This window comes from Panthera uncia, chromosome F2 (genome assembly GCF_023721935.1).
Source record: "Panthera uncia isolate 11264 chromosome F2, Puncia_PCG_1.0, whole genome shotgun sequence".
NCBI lineage: Eukaryota > Metazoa > Chordata > Mammalia > Carnivora > Felidae > Panthera > Panthera uncia.
In genome coordinates this window covers 74,330,963-74,352,346 of record NC_064812.1, presented here as the reverse complement: position 1 = coordinate 74,352,346, position 21,384 = coordinate 74,330,963, and the positions used below count along the sequence as shown (strand labels likewise).

The 21,384-nt window shown below is 41.4% G+C and overlaps 1 protein-coding gene across 3 annotated transcripts in view; it reads left to right on the top strand.

Moving 5' to 3' along the window:
• Positions 1–20,046, top strand: part of TGS1 (trimethylguanosine synthase 1) — a 43,681-nt gene extending 23,635 nt beyond the window's left edge. For 2 of the 3 annotated variants that reach the window (XM_049633680.1, XM_049633682.1), the window contains 4 exons: positions 1,029–1,172; positions 5,014–5,230; positions 6,170–6,248; positions 18,471–20,046. In XM_049633680.1, the coding sequence (XP_049489637.1) occupies positions 1,029–1,172; positions 5,014–5,230; positions 6,170–6,248; positions 18,471–18,593 (563 nt within the window). In that variant the 3' untranslated portion in view covers positions 18,594–20,046. The remainder of the gene's footprint in view (positions 1–1,028; positions 1,173–5,013; positions 5,231–6,169; positions 6,249–18,470) is intronic. The other variant, XM_049633681.1, reaches the window with a different exon arrangement.
• The last annotated feature ends 1,338 nt before the right edge of the window (positions 20,047–21,384 follow it).

Below are 21,384 nucleotides of genomic sequence, written 5' to 3'. Positions count from 1 at the left end.
CTGATGAAGAAATACCTAGTGCAGAAGGTGTAATTTAATGAATTAACTCTGGAAGCGGAGTTCTTCTGTGAGTGTCCCTGCTATGTCTGGAACACCTTCCTTCATTCATTTCTGCAGATTGATGCTTATTTTCATATCGGGGCTCCCTAAACATTGGTCTTTATTGACTGTCAAAATCAGGAGACTTGATCTGTGGTTAGAATTTTGGGTTCTGTGAACCTCTTCTAATAATTTACAAAATGTTGTGTTTGTTGTGTATCGAAGAAAGTACATAGGAGTTTGGAGAAATAAGGCTGGATAAAAAGGCTTTCTAATTTATGAAAGGAATTTTTATTTGTATTCTTCCAACAATGAGGAGCCATTTAAAGTTTTGGTAAGGAAAGAGAACAGGAAAATTGGTGCATGATTTTGCTCCAGAGAAATAAATTTCTGAAAAAAAATGTTAATTTTTTCTGTTGGGAAAGGAAGTCAGTATCCTCTTTCTTCTGGAGTGGGCATAGGACCCCGTTTCTGAAAATGAAGAGGGGTCTATTCCTACAGCTTTGCATCCTTTTGCTGTCAGCTTCTTGCTTTTCCTGACCCTTTTGAAATGTACACATTTTTCCAAAGTGTCGAGTACAAATCTGGCTCAATAGTTCCCCGTTAGAAATAAAGTAATCCGGAAACTCAGTGGGGTTTGGGGAGTTGGCCAGTTGAATAGAGCCAACTTTCCATTTTCCTTAATAGTCATTAATACTTCAAACAGAAAAACGAAAGTTGCATTCAGTTATTAGAAGTATATTATAAAAGCAGCAGGCAAGAATTGAGACAGTTGCTTCTGTGCAAATCGGGAATGGGAATAGTACTGCTTTTTATAACAAGCTCTACTGAACTTTCTGTAAAAAAAACGAAGCAATTTATAAGTTCTTGAAAAGAGAAACTAGATCTTGTTCGGGTATAGCATATATAGTAATGTTTGCTGTGATGTTTGTGCTCGGGTTGGCTTCTTGAAATTGAACCATCTTCATCGGGATGCTCTTCCTCTGCAGAGGGCTGGTTTTCAGTGACCCCTGAGAAGATTGCTGAACACATTGCTGGCCGGGTCAGCCAGTCCTTCAAGTGTGACATTGTAGTAGATGCATTTTGTGGAGTCGGAGGAAATACCATTCAGTTTGCCTTAACAGGAAAGAGAGGTAATTAGCCGGCAATGGAAGAAAGTGATTTATTTTCCATTTGTTTGAGTTAAAAAGTTTCATTTTGCTTTAGCCTATCTATGTTGTATATAATTAGTAACATAACCCCAAATATCCAAAATCATAATAGCAGGGCGCCTGGGTGGCTCAGTCAGTTAAGCATGTGACTCTTTAGTTCGGCTCAGGTCAGGATCTCACAATGAAATCGAGCCCCGCATTGGGCTCTGTGCTAACAGCACAGAATAAGTAAATGAACATTTTTTAAAAATACATAATAATAATAATAACAGCATATATCAAGCCATACACCCTGTATCACGTACTAGTATAAGTGCTTAATATGTATACATTTATTAGTCAGCAGTCTTGTGAGGTGTATCTTTTACTATCTGTGTTTCACAGATAAACAGAAAAATAAAGAGATGAAATAATTTGCCCAGGATTACACAGACACAGCTTGGTGAAGCCAAGATTAATAACATTATAGAAAACCAACAATTCTGAAATGGGAAGGCATTCTTTAGAAGAAGAGTGGACAGGGAGTACCTGCTTTTCCTCCTCTGTGGCTTTGGACATCATTTAACCTCAGTTTAAAGGAGACCTTAAATTGAGATAACGTCTGTAGTACCTTTCAGCTTTAACATCATAAGACTCTAAAAATCTTTCAAGTGTTAGGTCCTCCTCATGTTTGACTTTGGAATCCCGGAAAAGAAAACCTCTATTACTGTATACCTGCCAAGAACTTTGTCAAGTAGTAGTACGTGTGCTGTTTCCCAGGGAAAAGAAAGCTTTATAAAATTGAACAATCTGCCCAAATTGGCATAGCTGAGTCATGAAGCCAAGGTTTTTTTCCTGATATCCCTGTTCTTTCTAAATTCTTTGGAAAGCATAGTATCAAAGACATCAATTGTTGAGTCATACTCTGAAGATGCTTTTTTTTCCCCGACATCTTTCTATGATACATGTAGTTTCCATTTCAGTGAATTAAGGTTAAGTCTCATTAATTTATATGAAGTTCTTAATGTTGACTAGGAAAGCATGATTCTGGAAGCCTAATATAGAAGCTAAAAATCATGAAGGAAAACTTAACATTGATTTTAAGACCCATGCTGATGAACTGTGACCCTTATTTAATCATGCTCCAGGGCAGGGCATTGCCCACCTTATATGGTCTCCCAATAGCCTGAATGAAAGTTGTTTTCAGAGTTACTGGAATAGGAATTATTTTCTTGTTTTCCTTGAATTCATTATTTACTCTGCAATTTCTTCTCTGCACTTGCCAGATAAACCCTTCCTGTGAGCTCAAATCAGTGTATATTGCATGAAAATGATTTTTCAAAATCATTGTCAACTTGGTCTCAAGTTGTCAACTTGGTCTTCATTTTGACATTGCATCATAACATGACAATTAAAATATCTGCCCTCCTGGGCGCCAGGGTGGCTCAGTCGGTTAAGCGTCTGACTTCAGTTCAGGTCATGATCTCACGGTCCATGAGTTTGAGCCCCGCGTTGGGCTCTGGGCTGATGGCTCAGAGCCTGGAGCCTGCTTCCGATTCTGTGTCTCCCTCTCTCTCTGCCCCTCCCCCGTTCATGCTCTGTCTCTCTCTCTCTCTCTCTCTCTCTCTCTCTCTCAAAAATAAATAAACGTTTAAAAAAATAAAATATCCGCTCTCCGATAAAGCAGCAAATAGATCTGGATATTTTTTCAAATACTATGGAAACTGTCCATATTGAAGATTTGTATTTCTTTGAATATAGGTCCATAGCCAAGGCTTTCTGCAGCTTAGTACACATTTGGTAAAGGAAAATGTCTAATGTGGGTCCCACGCTAAAGGAAGTCTATTTCTGGCATGTTCTCCCAGATTCAGCTTTCATCAAGGCGCCTTAGGGTCTTTTAATCACTCACGCTTACAGGTAGCCAGCTTCTGGGAGGAAAGGGAAGCAGAGAGCGAATACCATGCCTCTCTGGTACTGTCATGACCTGGCTTCTGTCTTTGCAGCATCTGGAATGGAAAGCCTAGGACCCCTCAAGCCTGTTCAGCGTAATGGTGTCCTGTGACCCGTTTCCCAAACAAGCAGCAACAGCTCGCAGATGCTCTAATGTTAGTTGTAGGTACTGCTCCGTGCTAGGGGATTCAAAACATTTGAAGTATAATCGATTGTGTGCTTACATATCTCTATGTGTGTTGATAAATATATACACATATGCACATAATCATTCTTCAGCTGAATATATATGAATCCACACACATACATGTACGTGCCCATACACATATGAGAAAATAGCGTTGTGTATGATTGACATGATCCCTTTGTGCCATTGCTTCCTTCCACCCAGATGGTTGTGGTCTATGCATCTACTCACCTGAGTGTTAGAGAATCCACAAGGTTTTGCATTTTGCTGTTAAAGATTTTTTCCCTCTCTATCTACTTCAGTATCCTTGCTATTCAATAGAATTTTCTGTGATGATGGCAACGTTCTGTATCTGCATTGTCTAGGTGTGATAGCCACTAGCCACATGTGGCTATTGAGCATTTAAAATGTGGCAGGGTGACTGAGGATCTGAATTCTTTATTTCATTTTAATCAATTTAAAGGTAATAGCCACATATGGCTGGTGGCTACCATTATTGGACAGTGCAGTTCTGTATAATGTCATCCAACGTTTGTCGGCATTTCACGTACATAATAGATTGAGTGCTTACATTCTGTTAGGCCTAAAAATGAAACCGCCTCTAGGAGAATGTAGATGAAAACATGAGAATTGACTGAGTATATTTGATGTTGAAAATCATTTTTCCCCATTGAGTTTTTGATGTTGTCGGCATATCTTTCCATCTGTCTCTATACTACAAGTGGAGCAGATTGAACAGCTAAAAAGGACATTTTCATCTTTTTTGTTATGAACGTTAGCTTATTTGGAACAGAAAAATAGCATTGTAAATGCATAATTTTCAACATGTAATTGGAGCTCGTATACATTGTCCAAGTGATTATTTAGTGCATTATTTCTCAAAAGTGTTAACAAATTTTGAAACCAGCATTTTGTAGAAAACAACTGTGTTTCCATGACAACCATGGTGTATGCATTAGGGTTCCACTTAGACCTTGCAAATATAAAATATTGCCACAAGCACACTGGTGCACGTACAGGTGCACTTGAGTTATTTGCTGTAAGACATCATGAGTGAGCTCAAATCAACTTATGTTTGCATTGCTAATTATGAAATTGCAGTAAATTAAATGAAAGCCCTCTCGGTGAAAACATAACGTTGTCAGTTCCCTCCTCCCTAAGATGTCTCATTAAACATTATCAGCAGATGTTTTTACATTTCTTGTTCATAAGTTGGCTCTATAGGTTTGTCAAATGTGTTTCAATTTGCTCTTCTGTAGAAGTTGTCAAATTTGTCTTTGGAGGCTGTGTCTCATTTTAGGAAATGGGTCTTTTCTGAAATCCTAGTGTGGTTACAGGCTTGACATGCAGTCAGCGACCTTTCCAAGTGTTTGCTGCTCAGGCCGTTCAGGTCACAGTGCTGAACACGTTACCTCTCAGTAGATACTGTGTGACTACTGTCACTACTTGCTTTGGAAAAGCTGGCTGAGTGACACAGCTTTGAAAGCCAGGCCACTTAGTCTCATTTTCTTGGTACTACACAAGTGCATCTTTCTACTTTAGGTTAAATTTTTTAATTAAGTTTTTATCCCCGGTATATGAACCAAAAACTCCCTTAGTCTTTAAAAAAAGTTCTTGTAAAGAGAAGAAAGGAGACTGCTCAGAAGATGAACTGTTCTATGTAACAGTCGGTGTCATTTAACTCATCTCTTCTTTTCCCACTTTCAGTGATTGCCATTGATATTGATCCTGTTAAGATTGATCTTGCTCGCAATAATGCAGAAGTTTATGGAATAGCAGACAAGATAGAGTTCATCTGTGGAGATTTCCTCCTGCTGGCTTCTCACTTAAAGGCTGATGTTGTGTTTCTTAGCCCCCCTTGGGGAGGACCAGACTACGCTACTGCAGAGACCTTTGACATTAGGACCATGATGTCTCCAGATGGATATCCTTTGCAAGGCTGGCAGTTTACTCAAGCAGTGGTTGTAGAGAGAAGGGCGTGCATATGAATGAGTGTGTGTGTGTGTGTGTGTGTGTGTGTGTGTGTGTGTTTCAGGGAGAGAGAGGTTAGTGAAGGCGGGGGATACTCACTAGTAGCACCTGATAGGTTCCGGTTTATTTTGCATAAAAAGCCAGTATGTAAACATTAAGTGCTGGTTGATTGCCAAGAGTAATGGCAAATGTGAAGTTATATTTCCTTTGGTTACTGTCCAATTATATCATTATAAAACAAGAAGTAGGAAGTATTAATTGCTTGAAATTATGGTCCTGGACATTGGGAGATTCCTCAAGACCTGTCCTTACGAGTCTGGGTGACCATCCTTTAACTTTTCTTCAACTTACACTGGCTTGAGCTGATTCTCTTTGTCTCTTCCAGTGTTTCCTCTCACTTTTCCAAGACACCGAAGCAAATTTTTCTTTCATGGTAACATTTATTGTTTGTCCCTTTCTTTATCTCTCCTCCCCAGAGGAATCACCTCTTTGACTCTAACAGGAAGCGTGTTTCTAAACTGCTAATTAAAATTTAGGATGTAAACCACAATGACCAGATTTACTTGTCTTTTATTCTTTACTGGAAAGAGATGGTATTGTGCTTTCCTCTTCTTTCTACTCTCACAGTAATTAGGAAATGGTAGAAAGACAGTGTATTTCTGACTCCTGGCTGCCTTCCACAAGGATAATCAAATGAACAGTTTTAACTGCTAATCTTTGACCCATCTGAATTATAAAATCTCCTACTTAATTCTCTTTTAGGTTCCATTAGAGGATCTAAATGTGTGTCTTATTGTTACCTATCAAAATATATTTGGGATATGATGCAAGAACATATCTCTGCTCAGAAATGAACTGCTCTTTTTGTTACCATTCCTTAACTGCTGTCCACCTTTGAAATTTTCAGGCGTTCCCAGAAGATCACTAATAATATTGTTTATTTCCTTCCAAGAAATGCTGATATTGACCAGGTAAGTAAGCCACTACTGCAGAACTTCCCTGAGCCTGTGGCATAACTATTAGGAAAAACGGGCAGAAAAAAAGATACAAGGCATTTCTTTGAGAACATATTTATGAGAAGTCTCTGGCTTTTTTGCTAATAGTAGAAAACTGGAGGTGTTTGGTAGTTAAATCCTTGCCTGTTTAATGCGCTTCGTCTCCACAGCTCCTGGCGTACCTATACATAAATAGAATACTCGGGGCTTTTAATATGTTCTGGAAGGATGACCGGGTGTGTTGTGTTTCAAATGTGCATACCGAGACTAGGCAAGATCTGTCTTTACTGAAGCCTACCTTGAGAATCGAGTTTTTAGGTATTCCTCAGAAGAGGACCCTACATAGAAATACATAGACAGATGAAACCTTAATTTGGCCAGAAGCAGTTTTAACCATAGTCTTGGAGTGTGGGAAGCTAGACTAACAGTTAAATGTCCTCATTCCATTCTTACCATAAACACTTATTTTAGTAATGTTATTTTTTCTCTGGTAGAATTGGATTTGGTACAGCTGCCTTGTGAGGATTTGATGGTGGCTTTATTTCATGTTTTTGTTGATTTGCTTTTTATAAACACTTACTACGTATTTACTGTGTGGTGAGCGTTCTGTTGAAAATCTTTTGTCTTTCATGTTTTGATTTTACTAGTATAACTAGGTCTGGAGTTTTCCTTTCTCTCCTATTTAATACTCTGAGAGCTGACCCTGTCGTGCTCAGCCTTATCATCTGATTCTGGAGAAATTATCTCCCATTACCTATTCAATTAAATTTCACACCACCTTGGTTTTTTTTCCTGGGACATCACTTACGCGTGTGTTAGTCTTTTATAATTCTATTTTCTGGCGCTTTTTCTCTTCCTTTTTCTTCTGGGAGATCTGGGCTTCCGACTAGTTCATTCCTGAGAGTGTATTCCTTGTGTTTTTTTTAGTTCAAGTATCGTGTTCTTTATACTTAAAATTTCTGTACTGTTTTTGTTTTCTTTTATACTGTAATAATATCTCTTACTGTCATTATAAGTTTAAATTCTTAATCTGGTCTGTCCTTTCTGCATTTCATATAATTTAGAATCCGTTTTGTTTTTCTTCCATGAAATACTGGCGGTCCTCAAATGTCTTAGCGTGCATTGACTGTTCTCAAGTAACGTGGAGGAGACAGGCCAGGCTAGAAACTAGCGTCGACTCTGGCTGTACCCTAGGGTCACTGGGGACCCTTAGAAAAACTGTGGCTATCTAAGCCCCACCTCAGAAACTGATCTAACCAGGTTCGTAAAGCTGCCAGGTCATTCTCAGGTGGAGCCCGGGCAGCCAAGCGCTGCTCACCGCTACGTTAGCCCCGGTGATAACCTCAGGGGACGAGAGTGTCAGGTGAGCTATGGGGTTGCCAGCCCGGGAACCACAAGACCGCAATTTCATTGTCACCAAACACCACGTCAGGACGCCACTCCTCGCTCTTGGGGAGGAGCTGGGCCGAAGCGGATTCACGGGCTCTTTCATCCCCGAGTGTCATTCATCAGCTCGCGGGTGTGGAGAGGGAGGAGTGAGACGGTGGCTGTCGGGGACTCGTGGCCACCTGTTCCTCTCAGCTCGTCACGCGGGATTTCTTTTCAGACTGCCCTAACGACTGAACGTTGACCAGAGTTCCCGGTTTCTGGAAGTGAGGCAGCGTATACCAGATACAAGGCAATTGGCCGAGGGAGCAGCGGGAGCGGAACTTGCGAGTTCTTGTTCTCCTTCTTCCTGTGCCGGCTTCCCACAGGCCCGTGCCTCCCGCCTCAGGCCAGAGGCGCTGCCCCCCATCCTGCGCACACACGTTCAGACCATCCCGGGTCTCCGGAGGTCTCGTTCGTTTGACGGCCTCCCTTTGTAGTGTCTTCATCCAATGCTGGCCTGCGGTAGCCAACAGGCCTCCTAGCCCGGCACCGTCCCAGGGCTTTCGCCACGGGGACGTAAATAACGACAGTGCAACCTTCTCACGAGAAAGGTGGAGATTGAACGCGCTGGCTCTCTGGTTGGATGACTTCAGGAAACGCTCCGATGATGTAGGACGCAAACTGGACTTCGGAGTCCAAGAAGCTTCGATGGTAGGAGTTGAGCAGAAGGTGGCCAGAGCGCCAAAGACACAGCAGTGGGAATGTGTGGGTAGCGTTCAGTTAATGGGCTCAGAGAGAGGGAGCAAATCAAACGGACCGGGTTTAGTCTCGGCCCTGCCGCTCACCAGCTGTCCGGCGACGGTTCCGAGGCGTAGACGAGTCTGGGGGTTCCGCGTTTAACGCAGTACCTCCAGCCCATAAACCTTCGATAACGTCCTGCGTCTGTGACTTATCGCAAAGTTGTTGTGAGGAGAATGGACATGCTCCTAACACCTTGAAGAGGACCAGTATGGAGAGAGGATATGTTTTCCCTAGAGGACAGAATAGAAGCTCCTGTATTTGTGAAATGATAGAACTTAATTTATAAACACACCTCCCCGATCACCTGTTTTTCTCGTCCTCTCATCAGAAACATACACTCTGAACAGACATACTCTTGTGTCAGTTGGGCACACTCTCGCGATCATGACGTATTTCCTTGGTCTTTGCAACACTGGCTCTCAGCTCCGGCTGCTAATTGGAGTCGCCTGAGTGGCTTTTGTTTTTTATTGTGGTAAGATGCACACAACAAAACTTACCATAAACCATCTGTAAACGTCAGACACATTCACACTGTCGTGCAACCATCCCGCCATCCGCCTCAGAACTTTTACATCTTCCCAAACTGCAACTGTGTACTGTGAAACACTGACTCACCGCCTGCCCCTGGCAACCACCATTCTCCTCTCTGTGTCCGTGAATTTGACTGATCTAGGTACCCCAAATAAGTGGAGTCATACGGTATTTGTCCTTTGGTATCTAGCCTGTTTCACGGAGTATAATGTCCTGAAGTCATCCACGTTTCAGCATGTGCCAGAACTTCCTTCCTTCTTAAGGCCGAACGGTATTCCATTGTGTGGACATACCACATACCGTTTGTCCATCCATCAGTGGACATTTTGAGCTACTTTCACCTTTTGGCCGATGTGAATAATGCTGCTGTGGGTGCCCTGTATCTTTTCCTGCTTTCAGTTCTTTCGGGTATATACCCAGAAGCAAACTTGCCGGAGTAATTCTGTTTAGTTTTTTGAAGACCCACCCTACAATTACTCCCTGGCAGCTGAACCAGTTTACATTCCTACCAGCAATTCATCAGGAGTTCAGTGTCTCCACATTCTCACCAGCACTTGTTTTTTCTGTTGGTTGTTGTTTTGTTATGATAATAGCCGCCCTAATGGGTAGGAAATGGTATCTCATTGGAGTTTTGATTTGCACTTCCCTAATGACTCTTGATGTTGAGGACCATCTGTTCACGTGTGTAGCTTCTGGGTATTAATCCCCTCTCAGTATATACTTTGCCCGTATTTTTCCCCATCCTGTGGGTTGCCTTTTTTACTGTCTTGATAGTGTTCTTTACTGTACAAAGTTTGTAATTTTGATGAAGTTCAGTTTGGCTCTTTTTCCTGTGTATTGCCGGTGCTTCTGGTGTCATAGTCAAGAAATTGTTACCAAATCTAATGTCGTGAAACTCTTGCCTGTGTTTTCTCCTGAGAGGTTTATGATTTTAGCAAGTAGCTTTTTAAAACTACCAGTTGAAGAGTCCCCAAATGATTGTAGTATGCTGTCGGAGTTGAGATTCTCTGGGATAACAGAAGGGTAAATGATCTGAACGAGCCGGAGCTCTTACTCTGTGGGTTAGAGGAGGTGAAATTAGATCTTGTCACCTGTCATCTGTTTATGAGCCACAGTGTTTGAATATTAGACCTCCCAAACACTGTGTGCTGTACCGTTACAAGAAAAAGCACTGTCCCCTTGCTTCATGCATTTTTTATATCAAATCTCATATTAAACTGTATCTCCTACTCACGTGACTCTCATCTGCATCCTGTGCTCCCAAGTAAAGTTGAGCCTGTCGATTCCATAATTCTTATTTGCTCACATAAATATTATGCTCCATATTGCTAGTCTCATAAGTGGTTATGTGATCCTTCTATTAAATATTTGATGGGCTTCTTGGGGTACTTGGATGACAATAGGAAACTCACTATTTATTGCAAAAGTTACAGTGAGTATGTTTTTTCTAGTTAAGTTAACATTTTCCCAAGGAGGAAGTTAATTTTTTTTCTCTTTAACTTGTGTTTTTGGTTTAGTTCAGAAACCTGCCAGAATTAGTTCATTCACATTTTCTACCTGTAGAGGGAGTAACGACACTAAAAAATAATAAAAGTCAAAAAGGAAATGAGATTTCAAGTGTTATTATATTGTTTGGTATTAAATTTGGATCAAATTACAGTAGGGAGTCAACTTTTTAAAATGAAAAAAATCTATCCATATATAGTATTTCTACAATGGGAGACAAGACAGTTCTGCAAGAATGAGAGAAAGCGGCATTACAGAGAAGTCCACTTTTTTGCTAAGGAACATTTAGAATGTCACAGCAACCTGAACTTCCACATGGGCTGGGTTCCCCAAGTTCATGAGTTGGCTGTTTGAAACTCGGGCCGCATTTTTCCCACAGAAATGTCTATTAAGAACAGTTCATTTCCCATGCAGGGAGATTTGTACTCATGGTGTTTGTATTTAGGGTAACTAAAGTGAGAATGGACTCAGCACAGATACAGCTTGTCCTGTAGTCTGTCCACATGGGAGACGAGGCTGGTTGTTTTCTGTGTCTAGTAACACATTTTTCTAGGTCCCCTATTACCTCAGTCTCTTACTCCCCTTTTCTGTGTGGGTGTTATTCCAGGACACGTATTCCCTTGTTATGCACACTCTCACTGTCCAACTCAAGAACTGAATAATTTTGAAAGTCTTTTTGCGACAGGCTCTTTGGAGGGAAGTCACAATTGAGACTTTGGAACTGATTAGATTCAGTTCGGAGGGCCCAGGATATATGTATTTATCTACTGGATGATAATCTTCCTTTGACAATCAGAGTTCAGCCAATACTAGCTTTGGTTCCACCAGACATTCCAAATACGGGAAACTTCTGTTTTAAAAAGCGCACGTACACAATATGGATCGAGATGTCTGAGCAGAGCGGAAGGTCGGTATGAAGTCCCTTTGGGCGGCAGCTCCAAGTGGAGGAAGCCGTCTGCTGGGCAGACGTTGGGGTGCTGAGAGGGGCGGCCGCTGGCTGGTGGGATACAGCACCTCCTTATCTTTGTCTCCTGAAATGTCTAGCCTTCTCTTTAAAGGACTCTTCTTGATAGTTTGTGCGTACCGGTACAGAAAGGGCAGCGTTGCGCAGCATCCCCGAGGATTGTGTTGAAAAATGAACTGGGAGGCAGCCGTGTTTCGTGTCGGTCCGGGCACCGGGCCGGCAGACGTGCCCTGCCCTTCGGTGACCTCCCCCGCACACGCCGTGATGACAAGCAGGCCAGTCCCCAACTGTTTTATTTCCCGAGGAAGCAGGACCAGGTTTGTGAGCCGACCTAGTACCACAGGTAAAACTGAACCTGTGAGTGTTTACGTTGCAGCCCCAGGCCTAAAAGCTGTGAGATTGAATCAGGAGAGCCCTTCTTCCCAGCGGCCGAGTGCCTGAGGCTCCCGCGGGAGCCAGTACATGGTGTCCGGGAAGGGGAGAGCTCCTGCTTAACAGCAGTCCTCACGCTCCCAGCAGCTGCTTGTGTCAGGTGGGCGGGCAGGCAGGAAAGGAGGACTTACAGGTGACATTTCTAAAACCACATAGAAGAACAGTGAGGCTGAATATGGAAACTTGAGGTAATGTTATTTGGAAAAAGATTACTTTAAATATAATGTTAAATATTTTAAATATAATTCAGTTCATTGGCGTTTTTAGTGTTTGTTTTTAGCTGAGTGCAATGAAAATCTACCACCGATTTCTTTGCAGATATTAGTTCCGAGCTGTTACAGTATCTGTTTATATGAGAAATGAAAAATTAGGGCCTTGCCGGTTTCTGTGGTAAGAAATTTGTGTCAGATTCTTCCAAAAGAAATTTCCGTAGTAGAAATCTGGTATAATGGCAGCACGGTCGTATAGCCAAAACCGAATCCACGTGGTCAGTATGATGAAGTCGTCCCGACAGGTGGAGGGCCCGTAGTCTGGGTGTAGATACCAGAAGCAGGAGAGAGTAGAAGAAGGACCAGGAACTGGATTGGATCTGCTACGTGTAGGAATAGTAACCTCTAAAGCCGTTGAACCTGAAAGTAGCCAGCCCCTAAGACTCCGAGCGCTCAACAGTGCCCTCATCCTGCATTTGTATACCACACAAACAGCTTCTAATTATGTCCCTGTTGAATACACGTTTCTTGCTGGTTGGCATCCTTAGAGCTCGAGGCTTTCCCTGCGCGTTTCGTTGGATTATCGCAGAGGCTCCAGAGCAGGCAAGTCAGGTTCCCAGCCTGAAGTTGGCGATGCGCGGACTGGAGGAGTTCGGTGACTTGACTGCTCCTTCTGTCTCACAGTGGCAGGGCCTTGCCGTCTCCCACTGACAAGGGGTTCACTACCAAGAGGAACAGGTCCGTCTGCTATCAGTGAGTTAGCCCACCCTCAGACTGGAAGCAGTGAACAGAAGTTGGTACGAGAGAAGCAAGGGAGCTGTCAAGAACTTCGGCTGGGTCAGTTCTGTTTCGTTCCCGATTAGTGAGAAAAAAGAGGGCTGGAACTTCACCGCAAACTGAAAGGCACTCGCTGCTGAGCTTTGTCTCCACGAGGATCCTCTTATCTCTTCTAGGAACTGGTACCAGGTGTCTAGACCACTTCTATCCCTAGTGAAACCTACTGCCTAGTACATACAGTGCGGTTAAGGATACGTTCGACCAGCTTCGGTAGCTGGCTTTTCCCTGGGGAGTTTGCTGCTGGCCAGAAGGGCAGTGTTGTTCGTTCTTCTGCTGCGTATATTCTCATTCTCCAGAGGGGCCGTGCACCTGGCCCCATAAGTGCATCTGGAAAGGCAGATGAGATCCTGGACAGAAGCTTACATTTCTTTTGCTCCTTTGGGTAAATTTTTTCAGTAAATGACGTAGATGAAAAGTAGAAGCATACCACACGGTGCTACAGACAAGTCCTGTGCAAGCAGCCGGGGCCTCTGGATTCTCTGGGCCGTTGTGCTGTATGTAACTAGCTGGATTTAAGAGCAGTCTTCGGGTTTCTGGGATCCAGCTCTGAGAACAGGTAAGGAGCGAAGCTCAGTGAACTGATTTTTGGTAGCCTTCTTCCGAGAAACTAACGTAGGAAAGCTTTTGGTGCTCAGCAGAGTTTTTTTTGACCTGTCGCCACTGTGCTCCTGTTGACAGTGGTGGCTTTTAAAAATCATATTTATTTTAATCACCAAGTAAGTATTTGAAAAAAAAACAAGAAATGATACTTGTGAGAGCTTGAGGTAATCTTTAAGTTATCTGAAAAACTTTTAGCAAAAAAAATTAAGATTCATTCACTCCAGCATAGAAATCTCCATCCTGTTTATCATGTGCAGATAAATGGAACTCAACTTAAGTTGTGAGTATTCCCTGGTTTTCTGCCGATAAAAAATACTTCCTTTTATCTCCCAGAGAACTGTTCATCAGAAATATTTTATCCAGCTTACTTTCATTTGTGTGCAGTTATTAATTGGCTGTCACAAAACACAAGGGCAAAGGAACCATAGATAAGGCACTTGTTTCCGGTCACGGCCAGTAATACTTCAGATGGCTTGCTGCTCCTGTCGCTACTTGGCAGAAACGCGGGGCCGCCTGGGTGGCTCAGTCGGTTAAGCGTCCGACTTGGGGCTCAGGTCATGATCTCACGGTCCGTGGGTTCGAGCCCCACGTCGGCCTCTGTGCTGACAGCTCGGAGCCTGGAACCTGCTTCGGAATCTGTGTCTCCCTCTCTCTCTGCCCCACCCCTGCTCACACTCTTGTCTTTCTCAGTCTCTCAAAAATGAATAAACATACATACATAGAAATAAATAAACAAATAAATGGCGGAAATCTGTAGGCCCCATAAAAAATACTCCTCGTTTTCACCAGATGTAATTTGCATCTAGGCAAGTTTTTGCATATTGCAGATATAATCACTTCTGCAGTGTAATAAAAAGACTTATTTCCAGTGCTCTGATTTTTGTGCATCTTATATAATAAAGTCCCTGCCCTTAGTATTGATTACATATTTTTCCATTAGGATCCAGTTTAGTGGTTATTTTCTTTTGTCTGTTCAGCTGCCGTACCTATTTACTTCAAATCAGTTTGCTTTTGAAAAACAAATGCAGGGGTGCCTCACCAACTCAGTCGGTAGAGCATGAGACTCTTGATCTCTCCAGGTCGTGAGTTCAAGCCCCACATTGGGCATAGTTTACTTAAAAAGAGAAAGAAAGAGGAAGGGAGGAAGGAAATGCACTTTTGAATGTTTAGTTGACTCTTAAATCTTTTGTTTTTATTAAAGTTACCACCTTTACCACGATCTTCACCCGTTTCTCCTTTCCCAGTCCCCAAGGAACAACTATTTTAACATCTAGTTGATGAGGGTTACAAGCCTTAGTTCTAGTTCAGTCCAAACTAATTGGGATTTCTTTTGGTAAGTCTAGTATCCTTGGGTAATATGCCAGAAACATACTATGTAATCCAGAGGTAATAACCTTTATCTATTTACCTACCTGCCCTTTACTCTCCCATTCCTGTCTTGCCTCTCTCCTTTCCTCCTTTTCTCTCTCTCAATTTATTAAACTTTAAGAAAGAGGAAGGAATCAAATAGCCTTTTTTCAGTTAAACCTGCTAGTGAAAAATAAAGACAACTGGAAATCAATGGCATTAAGTTTGATTGAAACAAAGTATTACTGGTTTGAACTACACAGTCTTTATAGTCTTTTCAGCTCCAGAATCCTAACCTTTATATAGTTGGGGGCCTGGGTGGCTCAGTCAGTTAAGCCTCTCACTCTTGTTTTTGGCTGAGATCATGATCTCATGGTGTGTGAATTTGAGCCCCTGCATCAAACTGAGGGGTGACAGTGCAGAGCCTGCTTGGAATTCTCTCTCTCCCTTTCTCTCTGCCCCTTCCCAGCTTGTGTGTGTGTGTGTGTGTGTGTGTGTGTGTGTGTGTGTGTGTGTGTGTCTAATAGTTAAGTAAACATTTAAAAGAAGTTTAAAAAAAATAAAATATATATGGTTTTAAAAACATGAAAAAGTACAAAAACACTAAAGTTAGAAATTGGTTTTAATTAGAACATATGAAAGTAACACTTTAAGTTTCTAAACACTGAATAGATACGAGTTTTCTCATATTTTGACATAGACCCACCTTTTCCTCAGTATCAGGAAAAGTGCACGCTTGTTTTTTTGTCTGTCATCTGCCTCTCCCAGCCTACATGAAGGTTGAGATTTTGTGTGTGTGTTTTTGCTACACTCCACTACCTGGAACAAAAACCTCCACGCATTCAGTAAATAGTTTTTGAATAAAATAATTCATTAAGCATTTTGCAACAGACCCGAGAAAACTCTCACGCGGTGAGCGCATCTCCGTTCTTTTTTCTATCCAGAGCACTCAGGTCCAGGCAACCCTCTAAAAAGTGGGGAGAAAGGGAAAAGAAAGTACCCCACTTTCTCAGGGATTTGTTGGGTTTTTCTTAAGTTTATTTATTTTTGAGAGAGAGCACGAGCAGGGGAGTGGCAGAGAGGGTGGGGGGGTGGGGACAGGATCCGAAGTGAGCTCTGTGCTGACAGCAGAAAGCCCAATGCGGGGCTCGAACTCAACGAACCTCAAGATCATGATCTGAGCCGAAGTCAGACACCTAACTGACTAAACCACCCAGGAGCCCCTCAGAGATTTGTTTTAATATAATTCTATTTATGGCTCACAAAACGCCCTTTTCAGGGACATAGGTAGTGCTGTTTTTCAGATCCTTCTAAATTGATGGTGGAACTGGTATTCAGATTTGCCTCTGACTTTGCTCTTGGTTTTCTGCTAGACCTCTCCTAGTAGACTTTTGCTGTGGTCTCAACTCTAGTTCTCTTAACCTGCCCTCTCCTCTCCCCCTGCCTTGTCCTCCTCTCTCCTCCCCAGTCACCACCCCCAACCCCCGCCTCCCTCGAGAAAACTTCAGCTTGCCAATTTGTCACTTCCTCTTGAGCAAATCACTGGTTTAAAGGAACAGGAGAAATACTGCACCTGAATTATGTCTAACTCCTGGAAAACTTACCATGAAATAATTATATTTTAGATATACTAGTGAGAATGCCTTTTATTGTTTAAAGACAAAATTTGTCATTTTGCCCTTATGAAAAATCAGACTGACAGGGGCACCTGGCTGGCTCAGTCGGTGGAGCGTGTGACTCTTGGTCTCAGGGTTGTAAGTAAGTTCAAGCCCCCTGTTGGGTGTGGAGCCTACTTAAAAAAAAAAAAAAAAAAAAAAAAAATGAATAAAGAAAAATCAGACTGGCATAGAGATACCAAAATAGAAGAAACAATTATTCCTATAATTGCCACTTAAAGACTAGTTGACTACTATTAATTTCTAAAGTTTTACTTTAATGTACTCTTTATTAGTGAATAGTGGGATACACGTGTGCTTTTTATCATTATGACAGATACTGTGTTTGACTTGAGTTGTCAGCTATTCCTACTGATAAAAACACAGCCATCTCTTTGGTGTGTGGTATTTTTGTTGTTGTTTTTTGGGGGGGGGGTTCTGTTTGTTTTTTTGTTTTGTTTGTTTTTTTTTGCAGGTGGGCATTGATGTTGATATTAACTTTTTTAGTGGGACAGCTTCTTTTAGAATGACCTGTGGTTTCTTCCCTATTTCTGTAGCTGTAACTTTTTTTCTAAGAGGAAGTTGAAATGCTTTTTTAAAATACACACTCATTGGTGATGCACAAAAAATCTTCCCTTCTGCCACATGCTGGTGTAGCACGTGTAATGCCGCTGAGGTTAGTTCTCTCAACCTCCATGCCGAACGAAACCAGCTGCAGCCCTGCAAAATACTCAGCTTTGCCGATTAGGATCACAGAATGGATTACGGAAACTACAGGTCTCCTTTCGTTGGAACCTGCCCTTGATATTTTGGGTATCCCCAAATATCAGTGCCTTCAGTTATCAGACCCCCAGGACTTTCCCCTTGCGATACCCTTCCCCCCCGATCGTTCTCGCTGCTATCTTGATAAAGATTCTGGTAACGGAATCGTGGGTTTAGAAGGTAATATATCTGCTAGTTGATAGACGTGAGAATGAAAAGTTGTTGGAATGAACCAAAATTTTATCTGTAGACCTTTGGGGACAGCATTGCTAGTTTGAACCATCCTTTTGATGTTAACTCTGTGGAGGTAGAGAGGAGGTGATGCTTTTTTAGCTTCCTAATAAAAAGGTTGGTCACTGTTTCCTCGTAGACCTCAGAAAGTAGGGGGTCTTAAAAATATACACACGAGGGGCGCCTGGGTGGCTCAGTCAGTGGAGCATACACCTTCAGCTCAAGTCACGATCTCACCGTGAGTTTGAGCCCCTCATCAGGCTCACTGCTCTCAGTGCAGAGCATACTTTGGATCCTCTGGCCCCCACTCTCTCTGCCCCTCCCCTGCTCATGCTTTGTCTCAAAATTAAAGAAACACTTAAAAAAATACACAAGAGCAACAGGTGGAGGAAGTGGTCCTGGTCAGGATAACAGCACAAGAGAAGGAAAAAGCATACAGCAGAGACCAGAACTCTGACAGGAGCTTGGGATCATTTCTATCTTGCCGTCTGGTGTATCCCAGCATTAGGGAGCAGGTGCTCGATGAATATCGTTGAATGTGTGAAAGGGCAAGTCGAAGAAGGTAAGGTGAACAGGACCGAAAGCTGTCAGGGAAGGGAGTTCTTTTTTTAAGTTTCTATTTAATAAATAAACCTGATATTTGGGAAGGGTCCGTTCATTTTCTCTCCCTCTTGAGGGCGTTAGCTTCTGCCATTGGAGAGATTGGGTTCTGCCCAAGAAACACAGCACATGGTCTTACCCATATGATCAAATGTGTTTGAAACAAGTATTTCTGCCACCAAATATTACATTAATACCTGCCTGGAAAGTAACGATGGACATTTGAGATGCCTTGTTATTTGAAAGACTTAATTGAAAAGCCGGAGTCTTATTATTTGATAAAGCATTTAAATGAAGGATTTATTTTGAAATCATGCTTCTGTTATATGTGACTTTTTTCCATTCCTTTTTTTAGGTGGCATCCTTAGCCGGGCCTGGAGGGCAAGTGGAAATAGAACAAAACTTTCTTAATAATAAATTGAAGACAATCACTGCTTATTTTGGGGACCTGATTCGAAGATCAGCCTCTGAATCGTAACTGTGAAGGTGGTATAAGGACAGACAAATGGATCGTGTGTGGTCAGAACATTATTCAGATGAGACCCTTGAATTTCTTTCTGCATTCACTAATGTCTTGTACCCACGATCTTACATCACCGTATGACACAGGAGCTTACGGTAGATTCATGAATATTAATGAGGTACTTGGACACCTTTGGGTAATATTAATAACTGTGTGCAGTATACATGAGGATAGTCAGTATCTGAAATGGAAAAGGTAGGCTTTCCCCTGTGCTTAATGTCAGACAGTGTGTATATATGTATGTGTGTGTGTCTATATATATTTTTGAATCGCACATGTTTTGGTTTAACATCTTTGTGTGTAAGTGGGTATAAGAAACAATCACCGTGTTTCTTCTAATACAGCGATATAAAAAAACAGTGAATGAGCTGTAGTCTGCCCATTAGACCCCTGCTGAGATAAATAATATTAAGCCTTTAAGGGTAGAAACATAAACAGTACAGAAGGGTAGAAAATGAAAAGTAGAACTCTCCTACCCCTTCCCCTATCCATTATTCATTTATCTAAAGATAACGACAGCTAACAGTATTTTATAATTCCTTTGGAAGACAGAAAAGGAATTGCAGTATACTTTAATACACTTTTTTCCCTCTCATTGATGCACTGTTCAGTACTCCCCCCATTTTTTACATAACGTATGTTTTTTTAAACTATGTACATTTCATTATCGTATCTTGAAGACCTTTCCCATATCCTTACGTACATGGAGCTCTACCTCATTCCTTTTCATGGCTATCCTATATTCCATCATGTTGTATTAATTTAACTGGTCCCTGTTGATGGACACCTGGACTGTTTTCAGTTTTTTGCAACTGTCAACTGTTGCAGGCGTCATCAAGCATTTTAGCTTTGTTATCTTATGTGTCAGAAAAATAGTATCTTATTGTTTGTATGTATTCCTTAATTATGAATGAGATTTGAGCATATTTTCATATATTTTGGTCTTAATAGTTTTTCCCCTTTTAAACTTACTGTTCCTATATTTTATCAGTTTTGGAGGGATTGTTACTTTTTCTTATTAATATACATGACTTCTTCATAAATTAAAGAGCCCTTTGCCTTCAGTAGGAATTGCAGATATGTTTTTCCAGTTTGTTATTGGCCTTTGCTTGTTCTGTAGCTATTTTGTTTTTGTTTTTGCCATACATGAGTTTTTAATTTTTATGTAGTCAGACCTATCGGTCTTTTTCTTTGTTGCTTCTGGGTTTATTTTTCTTAAAAGACATTTTTCCATTCCCAGAAAATACATACATTGATCTAAGCTTTTTTTTTTTTTCTAGAATTTTACTGTGTTTGTGTCTTTGCTCCGTCTAGAATTTGCTTTTTAACATTCTCTGATTTTATAAAATTAATGTGTTTTAAATTTCCATTGCAAAAATAATAAGTATATTTTGTAAAATGGGGTTTATATTCTTTTTCTATTAAAATGGCAATGAAAGGAGGAATGTGTGTTGCGTAATTATTCATCTAAAAAGTGTATTTAGGGGGCGCCTGGGTGGCTCAGTTGGTTGAGCATCCGGCTTCGGCTCTGGTCATGATCTCACGGTTCATGGGTTCGAGCCCCGCGTTGAGCTCTGTGCAGACACACTCGGTGCCTGGAGCCTGCTTCCGATTCTGTGTCTTCCTCTCTCTCTGCCCTCCCCTGCTCACGCTCTGTCTCTTTCAAAAATAAAACATTTTTTAAAAATTTAAAAAATAAATAAAAAGTGCGTTTAGTCATTTTAACAAGTAGGTAAAAAGATAGGACCGTAGGACTCTGTCAGGGATCTGGGACCTTTATCTTTTAATAATGTGGAAATGTTAAACATTAGACAAAACATGGCTTTGGCTGGGATGGAGCTAGGGGAATTGAAATAAACTGGAATTTCCAGTAAGTACAGGGAGAATAACTGTTAAATAAAACAACTTTGTCGGGGAATGGAGAAGCAATGCTAATTTTTGTCTCTTGAAACTTTACAATGTGTTCCCAGTTGTCCTGTGGCAATAGAGCCGGTCATGAAGGATGAATTGTTTATTGATTCGCAACATCAAAATCTGTCAACATTCTTTGTTTTTATACTTTCTCATCACAACATCAGTGTATGTATCGTAAGTCTGTCATCGTTTTTTAAATAATGGCACCCTTGGTCATAACCACGGGGCCTCTAGAACTAGAACATGACTGTACTCAGCCACTGAGGTAGGAGTTAGAGGAGTAAAAGCAGATTTCCGAAATCACCAAGTGTTTTTTAGTTTGTGTCCCTTAACCTTTCATGTGTATCTTTTTTTCCACAGTACGTTTTCTTATTTGTATATTGTTAATATTAAAACTAATTTATCTTCCTGAACATACATACGAGTAGAACGGGAAGCCTAGCCGAGATTAAAATACTCTCCACTAATCACACGCAGACATAACATAGACTCGTTTGTAGACTATTGGTAGTGTTCAAAAGAACTTTATCGTGCAGCTCCTGTGTTCGAATAAAATCTTACCAAAAGGCCAAATATGGAAAACAGATAAAAGTAAAGCTTCTAGAGTTGCTTCCGATAAAACAGAAATGAGGCTAGCAGCCCTTGTTCTAGTCCAACTCTCTTTTTCTTCTTGTTAAATTACAAGACTTCTTCAAAGTTGCTTTTATAAAAAAAAAAAAAGGATGTATTTTCAATTTGAGTACAAAGTGAACAACTCAAAAAGGGACACCCCCTACCCTCGCCTCCTGCCTGGAGCGCTTTGTCTGCACCTCGTCTCCCACATTTCCATTCC